General features: G+C 37.9%; 2 protein-coding genes across 2 annotated transcripts; one reads left to right on the top strand and one right to left on the bottom strand.

The window, feature by feature from the left end:
* The first annotated feature begins 480 nt into the window (after nt 1-480).
* On the top strand, nt 481-9,291 carry LOC131148343 (uncharacterized). The gene is made up of 4 exons (XM_058098058.1): nt 481-776; nt 1,075-1,172; nt 1,984-2,288; nt 9,124-9,291. Exons 1-4 carry the CDS (start codon nt 481-483, stop codon nt 9,289-9,291), a joined length of 867 nt encoding a protein of 288 aa, XP_057954041.1.
* A 5,102-nt stretch (nt 9,292-14,393) lies between these two features.
* Nucleotides 14,394-16,171, bottom strand: LOC131147692 (pentatricopeptide repeat-containing protein At1g05750, chloroplastic). The gene has a single exon (XM_058097217.1). The coding sequence runs from the start codon at nt 16,026-16,028 to the stop codon at nt 14,469-14,471; it is 1,560 nt and encodes a 519-aa protein (XP_057953200.1). The 5' UTR covers nt 16,029-16,171; the 3' UTR covers nt 14,394-14,468.
* Nucleotides 16,172-23,111: the final 6,940 nt, after the last annotated feature.

The raw sequence follows: 23,111 nt of genomic DNA, 5'->3' as shown, positions 1-23,111 counted from the left end.
ATTAATTGATGATATGAGATTTTAGTTAGATAAATATATTAATTATGTTATGAAGATAAGGTCTTCAGATTATGTTTATTTTCGTTTCAGGTTGGACCCTGGGGGTAGCAATGTTCATGCCAGTGGTGATGATAGCGCAAGGCTCTCTAGTATGGGAGGCGGTGATTTAGACGCTGTTCTGCGCAGTGTAGCGCAGCAGGTTATGACTGAGATTGCACGGAGCTCTAGGGAGAAGGGAGGCCCATCAGCAGATCAAGGCTGTACTATAAAGCAGTTCACCAAAATGAAGCCTCTGACTTTTTCAGGGAGTACAAACCCGATTGCGGCAGAGAACTAAGTGTAGAAAATGGAAAAGATACTGACTATACTACGCTACATCGATGAGCAATATAATATGCCACTTACAGATTGACAAGGGAGGCTGAATGTTGGTGGTCTGCTGTGAGACTTCTAGAGGAGAAGAGATCCGTACCTGCAGCCATGACCTGGAGCCGGTTTGAAGAGGTGTTCTTCGATCGATATTTTTCTACCACCACTAGAGAAGCAAAAGTGGAGGAATTTTTTAACCTGACTCAGAGGCATCGAACAGTCCAACAATACGTGGCAAAATTTATTGAACTGTCCCGCTTTGCCCCGTACATCGTTCCTAATGACGCAAAGAAGGCAAGAAAATTTGAGAGAGGTCTGAGGCAAGAAATCTATGAACAGGTGGCAGTTTTGAAGGTGCAAGATTTCGCCGAGCTAGTGGATAGAGCCGTTGTGGCAGAGGCGAGCAGGTAGAGGGGTACCGAGGTGCAAGGCCAGAGGGAGAGACCCACACCTCCTAGATCTCAGGCGCGTTCTAGCTAAGGCCCATGGAGGAGAGGTGGATACTGCGGGGACAGAGGCAAGAGATGGGGAGCCGCGAGATGTAGGGTGAGCAGACTTATCCCGGTTGTCTTAGTTATGGTAAGAGACACACGGGAGAGTGTCGAGCGGGGAAAAATGTCTGCTATTAGTGTGGTAGACTGGGACACGTGGCACGAGACTGTCATGCATAGCGGAGTAATGCTCCTGCTCCCAAACCATTCCAAGGGAATATCCAGGTGCCCCGAGGAGGCCAGTAGAGGAACACAGCCTTGTTTATGCATTGACACTAGGAAATGCTGAGGCAGTTGGTGATGTGGTGACAGGTACATTTAATACGCTTTTAATTAAAGCTATTATTTTGTTTGATTCAGGGGCCACACACTCGTTCGTGTCTATAAGGTACATTAAATTATGCGGGGTAGAAACCCAACTGTTAGACACCGAATTATTAGTAACTATATTGACAGGATCAGTAGTGGGGTGTCGAAGGGTGCTCAAAGGCTAGCTAGTTGATATTCAGGGAAGAGTATTACTAGCTGATTTAGTAGTGTTAGACACGCATGGGTTTGATATGATTTTGGGAATGGACTGGTTAGTTGCTAATTATGCCAGCATCGACTGTCATCTGAAATAGGTAATATTCAGACCTCCTGGAAAGCAGGAGTTTAAATTTGTGGGGTTGCACGTGCGCTCCTCACCACAGTTAGTGTCAACCATTCAAGCAAGGAGGCTACTCCTAGATGGATGTCCGGGATATATAGCCTGTGTAAAGGAAGTGCCAGAGAAAGATTTGAAGCTTATCGATATTCCAATGGTGAAGGAATTTTCATATGTCTTTCCAGAGGAGCTACCTGGATTACCTCCCAACTATGAGATTGACTTTTCTATTGATTTACTTCCAGGGACAACATTGATTTCTAAAGCTCCCTACAGAATGACTTCAGCAGAGTTGATAGAGTTAAAAGATCAGTTGCAAGACTTGTTAGATAAAAGATTTATCAGACCTAGTGTATCACCCTGGGGAGCACCAGTTCTGTTCATAAAGAAGAATGACGGGACGATGAAGATATGTATAGACTATAGAGAAATAAAAAAAAGTAACAGTTAAAAATACGTATCCTTTTCCCCATATAGATGACATGTTCGATCAGTTTCAAGATACACAGGTCTACTCAAAGATTGATCTACGCTCTGGGTACCATCAAGTGAAGATTAAGACAGAGGATATCTCCAAGACAGCATTTCGAACTCGGTATGGTCACCATGAGTTTTTTGTCATGCCATTCGGTCAGACGAATGCTCCTACTGTATTCATGGATCTGATGAATAAAGTCTTCCATCAGTACTTGAACCAATTCGTAGTGGTTTTCATTAATGATATACTGGTCTATTCGAGGAGTTTCGAGGAGCATGAGGCGCATTTAAGGCTGGTACTTCAGGTGAGGTTGTATGCCAAACTCAAGAAGTGTGAATTTTGGTTAAAAAAAGTTGCATTCCTTGGGCATATAATATTCGGGAATGGAATCTCTGTAGATCCTAGCAAGATAGAAACAGTGGTGAATTGGGAGAGACCGAAGAATGTTCAGGAGATTAGAAGTTTCTTGGGACTGGTGGGATATTATCACCGGTTCGTAGAGGGATTTTCTAGACTATCAGGGCCTCTAACACGCCTAACCAGAAAGAATGCTAAGTTTGAATAAAATGATGATTGTGAGCAAAGCTTTTTGGAGTTGAAACAGTGACTAGTCACCGCACCAGTTTTAACCATTCCATCAGGGGATGGAGATTTTGTGATCTACAATGACGCATCCCTAAAAGGATTTGGGTATGTATTGATGTAGCAAGGAAAAGTGGTGGCATACACTTCTCGACAACTCAAGAAATATGAAAAGAATTATCCGACACATGATTTAGAGTTGGCTACAGTGGTGTACGCTTTAAAGATCTAGAGACATTATCTGTACAGTGGGAAATGTGAAATCTTTACGGATCATAAGAGTTTGAAGTATTTCTTCACACAGAAGGAATTGAATATGAGATAGAGAATGTGGCTCGAGCTTATTAAAGACTATGATTGCACCATCAGTTACCACCCAGGAAAAGAAAATGTGGTAGCTGATGCATTGAGTTGTAAATCAGGGAGCGCATCTATATCAACTATAATAACTACACATCAAATCAAAATGAATTTGGAAAGACTCGGGGTGGAGCTTGTAGAGGGTAATCATCAAGAATTTATTGCTAATTTAGTTATACAACACACATTACAGGGAAGAATTAAAGCTGCTCAGGTGAAAGATGTGGAGTTGATGAAGATTATGGATAAGATGCGGAGTGGTCAGGAGGCGAAGTTCAGTATTTCAGATGACAAAACTTTGAGGTTTCGTGCCAGACTTTGTGTGTCAGCTGATGCTGAAATTAAGAAATTTATTCTGGAAGAAGCACACCGATCCCTTTATACTATACACCCTAGTAGCACTAAAATGTACAGGGATCTTCAGAAATCTTTTTGGTGGAGCAATATGAAAGGAGAGATCATTGAATTTGTGAATCAGTGTTTGATGTACCATCAAGTGAAAACTAAGCATTAGAGACCGGCAGGATCATTGCAACCACTTCTTATTTCCGAATGGAAGTGGGAGCACATTACGATGGATTTTTTCATAAGGTTACCACCGGCACTACATGGACAGGATGTCATTTGGATAGTTGTAGATCGACTGATGAAAATTGCCCACTTCCTGCCTATTAGGGTTAACTACTCCATGAGCAGATTGATAGAGTTGTACATTCAGGAGATAGTTAGACTGCATGGCGTGCCAGTGTCCATAATATCAAACCGAGACCCACGGTTCACATCTCTTTTCTAGAAAAATTTACAAGGAGCCATGGGTTCTTAGTTGTCATTCAGCACAACATTTCATCCTCAGACAAATGGGCAAACAGAGAGGACAATATAGATACTGGAAGATATGCTACGAGCATGTGTGCTGGACTTTGGGGGCAGTTGGATCTAGTTCATACCATTGGTCGAGTTTGCTTATAATAACAGCTATCAGGTCAGCATTGGGATGACACCATATGAGGCATTATATGACATGAGGTATCGATCCCCATTGTACTGGGAAGAGATTGGGGAAAGATAGATTATGGGGCCAGAGCTGATATAGCAAACTCATGCTAAATTCAAACTCATCAGAGATAGGATCAGAACAACACAGAGTCGGTAGAAAAGCTATGCAAACACTCGCTGACGAGAGTTAGAGTTTGATGCAGGGGATCATGTATTTCTGAAGATTGCACTGATGAAAGGGAATTTGAGATTTGTGAAGAAGGGTAAACTGAACCCTAAGTTCATTGGACCATTCGATATTCTTGAGAGAGTGAATCCAGTGGCCTACAGGTTGACATTACCACCGGTGCTGTCCAGAATTCACGACGTATTTCACGTTTCCATGTCGAGAAAATACGTTCCAGATCCCTCATATGTGATCAGTTATGAGGCACTACGTCTTAGGGATACTCTGACATATGAAGAAGTGCTAGTGCATATTTTAGATCAGAAAGAGCATGAACTACACACGAAAAAGATTCCACTGGTAAAAGTTCTATAGCGCAATCATGCAGTTGGGGAAGTTTCATGAGAATTAGAGGAACAGATGCGCCAGAAATATCCACATCTATTCAGTGGAGCTCAAAGCTGAACTAGTAAGTAAAAGTAGATAATAAGGTATGTATTTTGATTTGTATAGTATAGTGTACTATAGATAGTGTTTTGGTTTTAGTATATAAACGGTTTTGGGAGAATTTTCTTTGAATGGTTGTAATCTCTTAGAACTCTTTCTTGTAACCACGGTATTCCTTCACCATAAGTGAGGGTAATTAATAAAATTGCAATGTTTTTCCTTAAGATTGGAAGATGTGATAGATAGCAAATTTCGAGGACTAAATTTTATGAGGGGAGAATGTAGAGACCCGAAAAATAGAAATAATAAGAAAAGCAAAGGAAAAGAGGAAAAAGGTTTGGTAAGGACCAAACCGGCGACAGTTTTCTAAAGTGCCAAGAAAATCGTTGACGGTTTTGAATTTACCGCAATCTGGTTACAGGTGAAACGGCAAAAAAGAGGTGGGTTATAACCCAGACCGTCGACGGTTTTGTGAGAGGTGCAGAAAATCGTCGACGGTTTTCTTGGCAAAACTAATTTTAAAGGGAAGTCCCGAGAGCTTCATTTGTAAAAAAAAAAAATCTCTCTCTAAACCCTATGGCCCTAACCCGCTTCTCTCTTCATTTTCGCTTTGATTATAGCCCGTTTTGATGATTCGAAGTTACCACGAGGTTTGTGAAGTAATTCTCTGCAAATTAATCGGAGTAGATCGTTGAGTTGGAGTTTCAGGGCACCACTCCAAAACTAGGGTAAGGTATTTTAGGGTTTAATTGTTAATTTGGAGTATATGAGACCTAGGATATGCTAAATGAGAAATATTCTAAGGGTTGAGTTGATAAATTTGGGGAAATGTAATTTCAGGATTTTGAACTTCGAACGCCATGGGGTGTGGATTTAGGGTTGTCAGTAGGCTTCTCAGTAAGCCAAGTAAGGGTATAGATTAAGTCAGGTATTTTCAGAAAATTAATTATTGAATATACAGTATTTGATTCAAAAATTTATATATATAATTTAGTATAGTTTTTGGGAATACTGATGTTGAACTGAGGAAACTTTGAAAATAGATTTAATATTATTTTGTCAACAAAATATGTTTTCCTAGGCCAGATAATTTATTAAAGAATAGTACTCACTGGTGTGTGGCATAAGTAAAAATTTTACTGTAAATAATGATATGTCAGAATATTTTATGAATTCACAATATAGGCATGATTTGACAATAGTCTTTAGAAAAACTATAAACAATACAGAAATTATATTTTCAGTATATTGTGATAATTCAACCGGCGCAGATATCGTGTTAATTCAGCCAGCCCAGATGCCATGATTATTCAACCGGCCTAGATTCCATAGTTATACAGCCGGCCTAGATGCCGTGATTATACAGCCAGCCCAGATGCCGTGATTATTCAGCCGGCCCAGATGCCGTGATTATTCAGCCGGCCCAGATATTGTGACAAATTTTTATATATAACAGTTTATTCAGAAATTATGATATGACTGATTTTATGCAGAAATATGAAAAGAGATATGTTTCAGTTATATATTATATGAAATTTACTATATGATATCAGAATCCCTGATGGACCAGAACAAATTACATAGCACGGTACCATAGCTAGCTAGCCAGATCAGACAGTGTAACCCCTATATGCCAACCCAAGAAGTGTTGCGAAGAGTAGGATGGGCGGACCAAGTTGGTATAAGCTGACAGTGTAACCCCTGTGTGCCGACTCGAGAAGTGTTGCAGAGAGTAGGATAGGCGGATCAAGTTGGTAATAGCTGACAGTGCAACCACACTATTCAGAAAGTGTTAGGTCGGAGGCCGATTAGCCCCGAAGTGTTGCGGAGAGTAGGATGGGCAGACCAGGTTGGGCGGGTAATCGTGCGTAGTTATGTCATGTTTGACTTAGCCTGGTAGGTCAGCCAGAGTTAAGTCCAGCTCATGGGCCACACAACCCGAATCATGTGGGGTTAGTTCATGATATACAGTTATCCATCCAGAGTATAATTTCAGTAATATACAGATATAACAAATGTTTTATATCTATACAAAAATTTAGTACGATACAATATGTTAAGTTGATTTACTATTCAGAATGATACAGAACAGTATGTTATGTTTTGTACAGATTTTCCTTACTTATCAGATACAGTTTATTACGAACAATATATGTTTTTAGCACAATAATGTTCATGTTACCACACACTGATATTAGTCTATTTCACTTACTAAGAGGTGTCTCCTCCCAAAAATACAAACATTTTAGGAAACCCCGATAGACGAGTGGACCGAGCTCCGAGATAGAGGAGGCTGATGGTGCTACCCTAGCTTAAGGGTAAGTAGTCAAGTTGAAATCAAGATGGATTTTTAGGCATATGACCCAGGGTATTTATGGTTCTTTTTGGGAAGTATATGTGTATTTTGGTTATAGTAAAACTCTGATGTTGTATATAAGGTTGAATAAATCATGGTTTTCGCTGCATAGTTGTCATGTATGTATAGACAGGTATATCCCCGATTTCCTTTGGGGTCCAGGTTGATTAGTTTATGTTTTATGGTATCAGAGTTATTATTATTATTATGTGGGAAAAAAAATATAGCAGATATTTTGGGCGTTACACTTCGGTTTATGGCAGAGAAGGGTTAAGGATCTGTTAGTGCAGCAATGTATGGTGAAGGCTTTATACGGAGTTCAACCGAAAAGCATGGATGAAACAAATTGGAATGAATTGGAAGCGAAGGCTATGGAGACTATTAGATTATGTTTGGCCGATGACGTGCTGTATCACGTCATGGAAGAGGATTCTCCTGCGCTTGTTTGGTAGAATCTTGAAAGCCAATATATGTCTAAGTCTACGAATAAATTATTTCTTATGCAAAAGTTGTATTGGGTTAAGATGGAGGAAGGTTCGGATTTGAACCAACACATCAATGCAGTTAATCAAATTGTAAGTGATTTAATGCGGGTTGATATGAAATTTGAGGAAGAAGACAAAGCGATGTTGCTATTGAATTCCCTACCTGCGTCTCACACATATGAGAACTTGGTTACTACTCTAACATGGAGCAAAGAAATCCTAAATTTGGAAGAGGTAACAAGGGCATTGTTGGGTTTTCATCAAAGAATGAAGGATATCGATAAAAATTTCACATGGTGAAGGGCTTGTGGTAAAGGGTAACTAGGAACGTGGGAGAAGCAAATTTCAGAACAAATCGAGTGGTAATAAGTCTCTATCGCTGTCCAAGAAGAAGAAGGATATTCGGTGTTTTAGGTGTGGGAAAAAGGGGCACATAAAATCGGAGTGCTTGGAAAGGAAGAAGGGGAATGCTAAAAATCAATAAGGCTCTTCAAAATCAGCAAATGTAGTGGAAGAAGGAAACTTATAAAGCAGTGATGGTGATATGCTTTTAGTTTCATCATGGTCGGATCGCCTCACAGATTCTTGGATCCTAGATTCGGCGTGTTCTTATCACATAACACCAAATAAAGAATGGTTCAACACCTACATGTTAGTTAATTCTGGTTTTTTTCTAATGGGAAATGATGCTGCATGCAAAATAATTGGAATAGGAAACGTCAGAATTAAAATGTATGATGGTGATGTAAGAACAATATGTGATGTAAGGCACATACCAGACCTACGGAAGAATTTGATTTCATTGGGCACTTTGGATCGTAACAGATTTAGTTGCAAGTCCGAAAGTGGGGTTATGAAGGTGTGTAAAGGCGTTCTAACGGTGATGAAAGAGCAAAAGTTAGCGGGAAACATCTATGCACAGTTGGGCACTACAGTTGTAGGTGGAGTTGCAGCCGTTGATTCTGAGTTAGATGACACCATTTTATGGCATATGCAGTTAGGGCATATGTGTGAGCATGGGATGAAGGAACTTCATAAGAGGAATATTTTGAAGGGTATTAAAACATGCAGGCTAAACTTCTACAAGTTTGATGTTCTTGGGAAGCAAAACATGGTGTAGTTCAAAACAATCACTCATAAGACGGAAGGTATTCTTGACAACATTCATTCAAATGTTTGGAGACCAGTGAGAGTAGCATCATGGGGTGGACACATATACTTTGTGAGTTTCATTGATGATTACACACAGAAGGTCTAGGTGTACTTCATGCGACACAAGTCAGATATGTTTACCAGGTTTAAATTGTGGAAAGCTGAGGTGGAAAACCAGACTGGGAGGAGAATTAAATGCCTCAAGTCAAACAATGGGACCGAGTACAGTGATTTGAGTTTCATGGAGTTTTGTGAGCAACATGGCATAATGAGACATTTCACAGTTCACTGGACACCACAACAGAATGGTGTGGCAAAAAGGATGAACCGAACTTTAGTTGAGAGAGCTCGGTGTCTCAGGTTGAATGCAAGGCTAGCGAAAAAATTCTAGGCCAAGGAAGTTACTAGGACATGTTTTCTGGTAAACCGATTGGCAAGGGCATCACTAGAGGGAAAAGTTATAGAGGAGGTATGGACTAGTAATGCGGTAGACTACTCCAGTTTGAGGGTATTCGATTGTCCAGCGAATGTGCACATTTCTAGTGAGGAGAAATCAAAGCTTGATGCAAAGTCTAGACGCTGCATTTTTTTGCAGTATCAGAAAGGTGTGAAAAGGTTCAAGCTATGGGATCCAATGACAAACCAGGCAGTGATCAGTAAAGACGTAGTTTTCAATGAGAATGCCAAGGTGAAGCGTACTCAGGAAGAAGATGAAGAGAAACAAAATCTAAAAAATTGGGGTAGAGATGAGCATGTTGTGTAGGTCAAGTTAGAGACTCAAGGCAATGATGATAGTCTTCAGAATGTACGAAGTTCTAGCTCGGGAAACTAGCAAGTTGACAATGTTCCTATACACAGATCCAGATGCACTATCAGGCCACCGCCTAGGTATGGATTTGATGATTTGGCGTCTTATGCTCTCATTACCAGTTGTAAGGATCCAACTACTTTTCAAGAAGTAGTACACGGCTAAGAGAAAAGTAGATGGATGGGTGCTATGGTGAAGGAAATGGAGTCATTGCATAAGAACCAAACGTGGGATTTGGTGGAGCTTCCAGATGGGAAGACAATGATGAGTTGCAAGTGGGTGTATAGGAAAAAGGAAGCAATATCAGAAAAGGAATGAGAGAAGTTCAAGGCACGGTTAGTAGCAAAGGGATACTCACAGAAGAAATGAGTTGATTATGATGAAATCTTCTCACCTGTGGTTAGACACACTTCCATAAGGATAGTGTTGGGATTAGTGACACATTATGATATGCATTTGGAACAAATGGACGTGAAGACAATATTTCTCCATGGTGATTTGGAGGAGCAGATTTATATGGTACAACTAGAAGGGTTCAGTCAACCCAGACAGGAGCATTTGACTTATAAACTGAAGAAGTCACTTTATGGGCTGAAACAATCTTCGAGGCAATGGTATGAACGTTTTGATTCCTATATGATCTGAATAGGCTACAAGAGGTGTGAGTATGATTTCTGCGTATATGTAAAGAATCTTGATGATAGCTCTCTCATTTTCTTGTTACTTTATGTTGACGACATGCTAATTGCTAGAAAGGATATGATTGAGGTAAATCAGTTGAAGACTATTAAATAAAGAGTTTGACATGAAAGATCTTGGTGTAGCTAAGAAAATACTTGGAATAGAAATTTGCGGGGACAGAACTGCAAAGAGATTGTGGTTTTCTCGAGGCGGTTATGTGGAGAAGGTGTTGGAAAGGTTTAGTATGAATGATGCAAAACCGGTAAGTACACCATTAGTGAATCACTTTAAATTGTCTACTGCCCAATGCCCAAGGACGGATGATGATATCCATGACATGTCAAAGGTCTCCTATGCTAGTGCAGTGGGGTGTTTAATGTATGCTATGGTATCCAAACCTGACACAAGTTGTCAGAGTGGTAAGTAAGTCCTTTCAATTCCAACTAAACAACATTGGGGTGCCATCAAATGGATTTTCAAATACTTATATGGTACTTCTCACTATGGCATCATGCTCTGCAAGGAACAGAGTAATCTGTCAGTTATAGGATATGTTGATGCAGATTATGCAGGGGATTGGGATGATAGGAGGTTTACAATAGGGTATGTGTTCACCTTTGTGGGGGAACCTATTTGTTGGAGGTCCATGGTAGAATCTATAGTGGCATTATCAACAACTGAGTTGGAGTATATGGCAGTGGCCAAAGCTACCAAGGAAGCATTGTGGCTTACTGGTTTAGTCAAGGAGTTGGGCATACAACAAGGTAGAGTTGAGCTGTGTTATGACAGTCAGAGTGCCATTTATTTGGCGAGAAATCAAGTGTATCATGCAAGAACCAAACATATAGATGTGAGGTTCCACAGGATCCGTGAGTTGATCTCTTCAGGTGAACTTGTACGTGAGAAAGTTCACACTTTTAAGAACGCAACGGATATCTTGACGAAGTCGGTTACTATGGATAAGTTCGAGCATTGCTTGGAATTGCTTTATGTCTCCAGTTGTTAGACAGGAGGCGGTCCCAACCTATTGTCCCTAGGTCAAGGTGGAGCAGCAGGTTTATGTTTTTAGTTCCTAAGGGGCGTATATTCATCAAGGTGGAGATTATTGTAATATATGACTCATATAATTGAGTGGAAGGCATGAACAAAGAGAAAACATGAAGAGAACAGGAATGTTGACTTGCAGGAGGAAACCGTCGATAGTTTCCTTGTAACCACCGACGATTTGTTCCAGATTCAGTGAAATAGTCGACAGTTCTAAACCTATTACATCGACTATTTGCTCTCGATATTTAACCATCGACGGTATCTCTACAAACCATCGATGGTTTGGCTTGGTTACTCAGCATTTTTTTTCAAATTTTGAATAGGGACGTTGGACAAGTTAGGTTTTGCAGGGAAAGCCTCCGGGGACTTTATAAATACATGTTGCATTATGTAACAAAGTGTCTCTGGACTCAAGATAGTAAGAATTACATTGCCGATTGCTCCTGTGGATGTAGGCATTGCCAAACCACGTAATTCTTTGTGTCATTGTTATTGCTTTCATTATAATTTGCAAGATTGTTGTTTTGTATATTTCACCGTTGAGTGCTACGTTGTAAGATCAATTTATTCTGTTGTACATTTGATTTTCACAATAGAAACCAAAAGGGGATTTCCATCAATAACAATCTTCACACTGTCATGGAATTTTGGAAATGCTGGCTTAGGGTTTTTCCCACTCAGATATAACATTCTCAATACTATCAATTGATTTAGCCAAATTTAATGGGATTGACCTAGTTAAATTACTTCCTTCAAGACTAATCTTAATAAGTGACTCTAACTTCGCAAGAGACATACTACAACTGCCATTAAGGTGATGCCTAAGCAAATTTATAAACGATTAAACATCTGAATTTGGATTGCAACTCAATTCCAACCACGGTCCTTTAAAGAGATCATTACTAGATCATTCAAAAACAAGATTTAATGGGTTTGGGGCACATTAAAATCCAAGATCAGCTTGACAAAAGGAACTAGAATCATAACACAACTAGAAATGAACTTTGGTATTGGACTCATTAGAGGATTGTTGTTTGAATCATGTCTCTTTAGTTTCATATCAACCAAGCTTTGAGGAACCAAACAAACAAGTTGATTCCCATTGAGGTTGAGATCTTGCCAAGAGGACAGAGCTCCCATGCCTTTTGGAATGGATCTCGAGAAATGATTTCCCTACAGCCATAGTGGTATGACAAGATGCCAACCATAGGTGGACCCTTATTGGAGATTAATGGAGAAGAATTGGACAAGGGTTATTGTGTTTAATAAATTAGTTTATTATGTATGTTTAGTTTAATTAGTAAGAGAATTATGTGTATTTGGGGACTTGTTTGTAATATTTGTGTATTTTAGGGTTATATTTATAATTTTATCTAGTTTTAGGGGTAAATATGTAATTGCATGCATTAGAGGCTTTCTTATAAATAGTGTGTGAAAGTCATTTAGAAGTTGGTTGTTCAATTTGAATTGAGAAAGTGAACATGTGTTCCCCCTTGTATCTCCTCTCTCTCTTCCCTCTTCCTCCATCCCCTTTCCTCCCTTTTATCTGTCATGGATGCAGATCATTGATGCTGCCCCTTCATCACATAGTTTCACAGGCTGAACACTTCACACCTTGTGAAGGGTCATGCAACACTAGCTGAAGCACTCTTGCTTAACTAGTTAGCGAAAGATTATCGCAGTTTACCACGAGAACACATCCACAACAATTGAATGAAAAATTGAGAAGTGGAACTAGTAAGCAATTCATGAAAGCAAATGAGACTGTCAAATTCAATGAAATCCAAGAATGCAAATTCCAATTCCATCAATCAACTAAAATGGAAAATTTCCCATTGAATTGGTTTCTTTGACGAGCCAAATTGGAGGTCCCTTTAGACCCAAACCCTGAACCTGGATTGTGAGACTATTTCACCAAAGCAAAAGAACTGGAGCAAAGGAGGGCCACATGGGTCATCTCCGCCAGCCGGCCTTTCAGGAGCTCTAGGTTTTTTTAATTCATTCTAGAAATTGTTGAGAATTTTAAGATCATTAGGATAAATGACACAATATGCTATTCTAAGAAACCACAATAGTAAAGCAGAACATATATTCCTTTGGCCATCTTCCATCAGGTCTCTCCCTCGCACATCAATTCATAAAACAATGGAAAATATCCCAATGCAGCTCCAATACCCAGTGACTGGTCACACAGTTGCATTTCTACCACAAAGGACACAACAAACATCCAGAAATGGAAAGGAAAAGTGACAATTGAAGAAAATAAAAGTGAAGATGCACTCAAATGAAAGTTTCTCAATCCTAACCAAGAAGAAATGAGACGAAAGAAAGGAAAATTTTGAAGGCAAAATGGAAAACTGGGACTATAAGGTTGAGGAGGGAGCGAAAAATCCAAAAAGTTTTCTAAAGCAATGCTGCAATCTATTGTTTTGGACCAAATTCAAGGATGAGTTCACCATAACTGTCCCTTTCTCTCCCTCCAATCCTAAATGTCTATAAACCAAGACTAAGTTGACCATATTACCCTGAAGCCTGAATTGACATGCTATGTAAAAGCATCCTGGGAATTTTGGTTTTGATGGACTCACATTAGAGGTCTAAAGGTGGGTCCAACTTTCTGGTCATCTGCCAACTCAGCTTACAAGTGTAGCACATGTTTTATCATACTGCCCGTAGCTACACAGCCAAAAAAATCCACCCGAGTTAGGAAACAAATATTTTCTGCTGTGTCACCGGTTTAAATATGTTCAGATTTTTACAGTGAAATTAATGTTTTTAACACAGTGAATTTCATGCATTCATCTGCTTTCCCCAGCAAGCCTGGTTGTGCCTCCTGCAATTCCTCTATTCTGGCTACTAAACACATTCTTTTGACTTTTTGATCTGTTCTTTGAAGACTACGCATTTTCATACTACATAGCATCAACATTCTCGGTAGACAGCAATACTGTATTTTCTAAATTAATCACCATATGTAAGGAAAAATGCTACAGTATACTTGTATTCAAAAATCAGATCAAATACATATTTTCAGTCCAATATATTAACTAAACACAAAGGTTGGTTTACTGACATCCAAAAGCATAAAATTGACATAACATGGGAGTGACCAAATTATCTTCCCCTTTGTAGCTGCAATCCTATCAATCATATGTGCCTGGTCATTGAACTCAAATTTTACAAATATTACATAAAATTGACCAAACAATTTTGCTACACCAAGCATGTCAAAGAAAAAGGGATTCAAGCATCCAAAGAAGCATGGTTCCCTAGGTAGGGTCTTGCACAGCTATTTTTGCCCATTGGATCAAAAACATTAATTGAACATCTTTTTACCGGACAAGTGACTTCGAAATATATTCTTTTCTCTTTTTTTCAAGTTGTGTTTTCTTTGATAACAAGTTTCAGTCATGTCCATATGATTCATATACAGTGGTTCCAGGAACATACCCACATATCCTCAGTTCAAGGGACAATTGTTTTAGCATTGCATAAATTTGTTCAGTGTCATCATGGGACTTATCACAGGCAAGAAAATCATGAATGCAACAATCAATCTCAATTGAACTCAACCCTGGTTTCTTTTGTATCCCAAGAGCCTTCATTGTGTTCCTAACCTTGCTTGCGCCATGCCACCTTCCAACTGCTGCATAAATATTTGACAGGAGCACATAATTTGAGTCAACCCCCGGGTCTAACTCAACAAGGTGACTCATTAGCTTTTCTGCCAAGCCAACATCCCCATGAGTTCTACATGCTGCCAATAATGACCCTAGTGCAACTTCATTAGGCTTCATAGGCATGCTTTTAATTATGTGCAATGCGTCTTCCAACCTACCTGCACGACTATAAAGATCAGCCATGCATCCGTAGTGCTCAATTCTAGGGCAGATTTTATGGATTTTTTTCATGATATTGAAGAGCCACAGCCCTTTATCAACTAACCCAGCATGGCTACAAGCAGTAAGAGCTCCCGTAAAACTGACTTCATTTGGCTTGAACCCCTCTCTCTGCATCATATCAAAGAATTCTAGAGCCTCCTCTGCATACCCATTAGCTGCAAATCCCACAATGATCGAGTTCCATGAGACCAAGCTTCGTGTGGACATTCTGTCAAAGACTTGATGAGCCAACTCAATACATCCACATCGAGAATACATGTCTATTAATGAGTTCATTATCCGAATGTTGTCCCTAAAGTCCTTCTGCAGAATAAAACGATGTAGCCACAAGCCTAAACCAAGCGTTCCCAAATGGGCACATGCAGCAAGTATAGAGATGATGGTCACATAATCGGGCTCCACACCTGATAGCTGCATTTCGTGAAACCATTCCAGCGCATGCTCAAACTGACCTTTCTTCACAAATCCACCAATCAAAGCAGTCCAAGAAATTGTGTTCCTCTGCGGCATTTCAGCAAACAATATAATTGCATCCTCAATTCTCCCATTTCTCATACACCCATCAATCATTGTGTTCCAAGAAACCAAATTCTTCACGCGCATGTCATCAAACACCAATTGTGCAAGATCCACACGACTACATTTCGAGTACATGTCAACAAGGGCCGTGCCCACCATGACATTGTCTACAACCAGGCCCAATTTACACACACACGCATGAACTGAAGCTCCAAGACAAGCCGCTTCTGCCGGAAAATCAGCACAACCCGAAAGAAGAGTTAAGAATGTAATGTGATTGGGTTCGACCTCGGCCATCCTCATGCGGACGAATTCCGCAACAGCTTCGGCTAGTCTGCCATTTCGGCAGTTGCGAGCTATGGAGGAGGTCCATAAGACAGTGGGGTCAATGGGCGTGTTAGAATGTTTGAGGGGGTGATAGTCTTTTGTTTTGGTGCCACTGAGGTTAGGGAAGGAAGGTTGATTTGGATGTGGGACAATGGTTGGTGGCTTGGGAGGTGGAGAGAGTTGGGTTGTCGCAGCTGCGTAGGGGGCAAGGCTCATTTTTCAAAATACCGGTAAGATGGTGAGGCAAACCGTTTGATCCCAAAATAAGAATGAATAGAAAGGCCTAACGGTAGTAAGTCCTCATTATGCTTCTACTCTTCAACCCAAAAATAAGACTAATTTATCCGCCCACGTTGTGTCAGAGTTTTAAAATACTTAGTCTTTTCAGATTTGTATTTCGGGAAATGCCTCAGCTAACGACACACGCGGGCGAATGTGAGCCCTGCATTCAGTGTGGGCTCTACAGCGGCCATGTGTTTTTTCCCAAGACACCGACACAAACCCTTCGAAGACTAATAGCTTTGTATACAATAAAGTATTCATAATAACATTTAACTTATACTATAAAAAAAATTATTACAAAAATATTTTTATTTTTATTTTTAAAAAAAATATCATAGTTACTTTTTCAACACTTATAAGTGACATTATTTATAGGATGAGTCACATTTGTAAATATAACAAAATTTAGTAGCTATTTTATAATTTAAAAAACATATTAGATGACAATTATATATTCTTTTCTATGTAGAAACATAATTTAATTTTGAAATGAAGAAAAAGAACCATTATTAATTTAAATTAATATTAAAAATTAAAAATATTAATATGATTAATAATATTATTTTAACATAAACTAATATGATAATTATATGCTATAAATATAAATTTAGAACACGATTATTGTAATCAAAAAATAATGTTATATTATTGATACTTATTAAAAATACCTAAATATTGATTAAAAATAACAAATACCATAATTATTAATTATATTTTTGATTAAAAATTAGCCATATATTAATTTATTGTGCATTATAACTATTAATTATTAATAAAATATATTTTGTTAGAATTGGTGTATTCCTAAGAAAGGGGGTGAATTAGAATTTTAAACTTTTCTCCTAAGTTGAACTAGATGTTAGTTGAATATTACATCCTAGGGTCTTTTTATGCAGTTCCAAATACGCCGATAAATATACTATACAAAAGTTTAAATCAAGTACATCATTCACATAATAACATACACGTGTAGTAAATATGAAGTGCAAAAATATGAACAAACACACGATATGTTATCGGGGTTCGGTCAACTGTGCCTACGTCCCTGCCTCTAGTTTGCAAGCCTGAGGATTCCACTAATAGCTCACTTAAGGGTGGAGCGGCACCGATTACAACCAGGTCAGTTACCACAGGACTGACCTCAGCTTATACACCTTAACAGGATGACGCACCTAACTTTCCTAACCGGGTCTAAGCCAATCTGGGACTATTCCAGGGCTAGTCTCTCTCTTCAGGCCTATGCCTGGAAATACAACTGATTCACTCAATCCATGAAATGGTACAGTAATTATGTTTTCAAGTAAAGCAGATATGAACTCAACTACGCGCAATTACATACACCACAATATGATTTAATATGTACGCTCAGTGTGGTCCAATATTTCAGCTCTCAAATATATTTTTTATCAGTGTGATGAGTGCGTGAGATTATCAATAGGCAATCGTTGTATCTCAAGATATTCAATCAATAAATTCACACAAAGATATCAAGTCTCAAATATTTCAATCAGTAGGATGTCTCAAGCATGTAAATATCAAATAATGTATATGCTTGGTTTGCAAAAATGTGTAATATTTGTATTCAGCAAATAATATATTAGTGAATGAATATTGAAACAAAGATTACTATCACATAAACAAATATCTTTTCAAAGTTATATCAAAATAAATCCTACAAGATATTTGGAAATGTTTTGAAGAGATTTTGCAATCCACAAACAAATACAAACTTCACAAAATATTACAATGGATATGCAATACTCAAAAGTTTAATAAAAGTCTTCTTAGGAGAGACTAATTAACAAAGTTCCCTAAGAATAGTTAGGTTTAACTCTCAAGAAAAATCATATCAAATAATCACCAAACAAGGAAAACAAACCCTTCAACACAAATACTCAATCAACTTACAAATGATATAGGCAATAATAGAAGGTAAGTATGAGTAATTGGGGCTTACATATGAGTATTATAGGTTTTGGAAATTTCAGAGAATCTCTCATAATCAAAGTGGCTAATCTTATACTAATTATCTCAAATGAGGGGGTATTTATAGACACCCCTTGAAATATAACTGTTAGGGACCTATTGGGAATAATTAGGAAAATTTTAAATCATTTTAAAATAATTAACCCTTTTAAAATATTTTAACCACAGTAAAAAATCAGGGCAACCCAAGAGGTCCAGTCGACCCGAACCATTTCGGTTGGCCGAAGTTCATATGGTTCGGTCGACTAGGACACTTTTGAACTAGAGACTCGATCGACTGAAATGAACATGCTCAAGGCGATTTTCCCATTTTACCGAGGTTCAGTCGATCAGGCCTTTTTGAACTGAATGGTTCGGTCAACCAGATAGTTGAGACTTCTCCCGAGGACCCTCGGTCAACCAGATTGTTGGTATCAATTTTAGCTCGATTGACCAGGTGGTCAAATTTTTGACCTCAAGAGGGTTCGGTCAACGAGGGGATTTGAACTACAGTGGTTTAGTCAACCAGGACATTGGTCAACCATTGACCTAGACCAGTTTCGGTTGACCGGGGTAGAATGAACTGCCAAGGTCGGTCGACCGAAAGTGCACAAAGTGTGTATTTCAGTCCTTTTTTGAATCACACAAACCCTATTCAAGTGCCTAACATTCATAAGTGCAATGATGTGTGTCCTAGGATTATTTATGTTCAATTCAAGACACCGAAAAAATTCGGTGTCGGTCGACCAAAGGGTAAATCCTAAGGTCTTTCTATGGTCACTTTAGGTTGTATTTGGTTTGAGCTTACATAATAAACCATGCATGTTGTTGACCTGATTGGTCACGCCCTGTTTTGATAATGACAAATACTCTTGGTACTAATGGTTGTACTAAGAAGTGCATGTAAGATCACCTTGTGCGCGCTTCAGGACTAAAAGACTTATTATGATGGCGTGCGGTGTTCGTGCTGATGAATGAAGAATTTTGTGCTGCATTTGTATTTATTTTTCAGTTTCTTCATTCTGAGATGTAATTTTATTATGGACTGTACACTCATATGGCTTGTAATAATTTGCATCATGCATGATAGGTAGATATGCTCAAATTGACCTTAGATTGACCATAAGACCTCCAAATAATATAAAAAACTTTTGTCATAAAATGCCTAACTTATACAAAGGTTTTTAAATGGTTTTAAAGTTAAAAGAAGGCAAAAACTAAAATTTTCAAAGGGGTCGATCAACCGGCTAGTCGACCGAATGTTAGAAATGAAAAATTTTCTTACTCAATTGGATGTCATATCAAATCATGTTCAAAATGAAAATTGTGGCATTTTACCATATCTTGAGTTTGATACCAAGAACGTCCAAATTGGAAATACATAGAAAAAGTTATGGCCAAAACACTGAAACGTGTCCGTAAGAGAAAAACTCCCTTCATGTTTCTTCCGTCTCATTGATGGACATTTTTCTCAATCCAAAAGTCATTTTCTTAAAATGTTTTCAACATGAACGTTGTGGTATTTTCTCTTACCTTTCTATTGGTATCAAGAACATCCAATTTGGAGTTTTATAGGAAAAGTTATGGCCGAAACACTAAACAGTGTCTGTGTAGAAAAGTAGAGGCCGGTCGACTGAGCCTTCACTACGGTCGACCGAAACCTTTTGATTTCAGCCCCGGTCGACCGAGCCTTCACTACGGTCAACTGAAACTCTTTTTTGTCAACATTTTAACTACCCGGTCGATCGAAACTTGTAGTTCAAAAGGCCCTGGTCGACCGAAACCCTCCTGGGTCAACAGTTGACCATCCGGTCGACCGAGAGCTTTTGAACTACAACTATCTGGTCGACCGGAAGGTACTCGGGAGAATTTCCAGCGGTCTGGTCGATCGAACCAGGCAGTTCAAAATGCCCTGGTCGACCGAAACTCGAAAAATTGGGAAATCGCCCTCTCCGGTCAACCGAGCCTTTCAGTTCAAAAGTCTCCTGGTCGACCGAGCCATTTGAGTCCTGGTCGACCGAACCATTTCTGGTCGACCGGACCTCTCGGGTTGCCCTGATTTTTACCGTGGATAAACATATTTTAAATAGGGTTAATTATTTTAAAATGATTTAAAATTTTCATAATAATGCCCAATAGGTCCCCAACGGTCAAAAATACCCCCTTGCCTATATATACCCATTCATTTATCATTATTAGCAAGGATTAGCAAACTTGATTAGGGCAAAACTCTCTCAACTCTTAAAACCCTATATTAGCCAAAAACTTCTTGCAAATACTCACATACTCTTCAATCTTTATTTCTCTAAGCATTGTGAGTATTTCTATAAGACTATTGTGCGTAATCTTTCTAGCTAATACTCTCTTTTGGTATAAAGGTTGATTGATTTTATTTGAGAGTATAGCCTAAAGTTCTTCCACGGATTTCATTTGATAAATCTTGTGTGGGAAGACTTTGAGGGTTGTGGTTCTTGCATTGTTGTTGCAAGATACCTAAACCTATATCTTGTGTACAAAAATCCTTTTGTGAAAAGCTAATCTTTCAAACAACTCCATTGTGCTTTAGAAATTGAAATATCATATTGAGTTTGTTTGATCTATCTTGCTTAGCATATTTAAAACCCTAATATGATTTTGTGATATTCGAATATTGTGTTTCAAATGTTGCTTAGATACACACTCTAGATCTTGATTGATTATCATACTTGATTGAGTGTTTAGCACACATTAGAGCACTGAGCATATCTACATATCATTCGTGCTTGCTTTATTGATTGAACTGTATTGGTGCACACATCTGCTTTTCAAGAAGCATATTTCCGTGTACAAATTTTATACACTTTGGTTGTATTTCCAGGCACGGGTTTGAAGAGGGAGACTAGCCCTGGAATAGTCCCGAATTGGCTTAGACCCGGTTAGGAAAGTTAGGTGCGTCGTCCTGTTAAGGCGTGTAGGTTGAGGTCAGCCCCGCTAATTGACCTAGTTAAGGTTGAGGTCAGCCCTGTGTTAATTTGACCTGATTGTAAACGGTGCCGCTCCACCCTTAAGTGAGCTATTAGTGGAATCCTCTGGCTTGCGAGTTAGAGGCGGGGACGTAGGCACTGTTGGCCGAACCTCGATAACATATCGTGCATGTTCACTTACATTTCTGCAATTTACTTACTGCACGTGTATGTTATATTGTGAATGATTAGGTTTACATTTGCATAAACAAACCCTAGGTTAAGTAATACTGTTTATCTGGTTTAACCTAGGCGATAAATTTTAAATATCCAATTCACCCCCCCTCTTGGGATTGCACCAAAGCTAACACATATGATGTGTGTGCTTATTACAAACCAAAGACCCTAATTTACTATTACAGACCTTTGAATAAATATGAAATACAATACAAATATAAATTAGGTCTTCAACTTCACTTTCTCTTTGTGCATTATGATTTGTCAATTTAAGTTCCTACACATAACTTCAAACTACCTATTAGACACAATGTGTATTTGTCATAATCAAAACCGGGTGTGACCTATAAGGTCAACATATTTAAATCCTGAAATAAATAAAAAGAACCATCTATAAATTTAAATTAAGATTAAATAAACTAAAAATGTTAATTATTTACTAATACTATTTATCACATAAATTAATGTAATAATCATATGTTATAAGTGTACATTAATAACAATATTACTGTTAGTTAATAAATAAAATTATATTATTTTAGTCAATATTTTTATCATTAAAAATTTAAATGACAATTATATTAATTTTCTAATTAAAAATTTAAAAATTTATATTAGTATAATTTTACTATGTATTACAACATATTAGTTATTATAATTCAATTCTGAATTGAAAAAGAATTATTTATTAATTTAAATTAATAATTTTAAATTTAATTAATAATATTATGTTTATCAAAATTAAATGTGATAATAATATGTTATAAATATTCATTAATAATAAGATTATTATTAGTTAAAAATAATAATCTTAAATTATTTTTTAATGGAAATATTTAAAATTTAATTATAAATAATCAAAATAATTATTAATGAAAAATTTAATTAAAAAAATGTGATCATTTGTAATTTCAAATATGTTAAAAAATAATCATATATGTGAATTACGGTGTTATCCCAAGAGGGGGGGTGAATTGGGTATTTCAAAAAAAGTCCTTTAGGTTCTAATTTTGAAATCGATAATTTCAAATTGGCAAGTTACCAATTACTACCTCAATCTATTTTTTTCATTAATCAACCCAATGAGTAATTTTGAATGTCTTTATCAAGCATACAATGTTACCCAATTATTCAAACATACACCAATTGATCAACACATATACAATATGATTACGCAGAATTTAAATAAAGATAAAGGTAAGAGAGATGCAAATTCGATTTTATGAGGTTCGGTCTACCCCAGCCTATGTCCTCGCCTTGAGTAACCCACTCAAGGATTTCACTAAATAATCTGCTCCTTTAACTAGGACAGAGCTTCCCTTACAACCTGCTGCTTACAAGAGGCGTAACATCCTTCTCAATCCTGGTTCACAACCGGAACCGTATATACAAAATAGAGATTACAATTTTTGGAAAAAATCAAAAAAGCTTCTACACAAAGATCGTGAGTACGAGGTTCGGCCTACCCTAGCCTATGTCCTCGCCTTGAGTAACCCACTCAAGGATTCCACTAAATAATCTGCTCCTTTAACTAGGACGGAGCTTCCTTTACAACCTGTTGCTTACAAGAGGCGTCACTTCCTTCTCAATCCGGGTTCACAATTGGAACCGTATATACAAAATAGAGATTACAATTTCTGCAATAACTCAAAAACGCTTCTACACAAAGATCGTGAGTACAATAAAAACCTAATATGTACTCATATGATAAATGTTGAAGCTTAATGTGTGAGTATGATATTCAATGATATTTTTTGAAATAAGTGATGAATGATCGTTATATAAAATATGTAGGACAAAGATGCTTCGACGATCTAATCAACTATATGATTTTTATAAAATTATTTGAATAGTCAGTATAGTTCGGAAATCT

This window comes from Malania oleifera, chromosome 2, assembly GCF_029873635.1.
Source record: "Malania oleifera isolate guangnan ecotype guangnan chromosome 2, ASM2987363v1, whole genome shotgun sequence".
Taxonomy (NCBI): domain Eukaryota; kingdom Viridiplantae; phylum Streptophyta; class Magnoliopsida; order Santalales; family Ximeniaceae; genus Malania; species Malania oleifera.
This window is presented reverse-complemented; position numbering and strand designations above follow the sequence as displayed.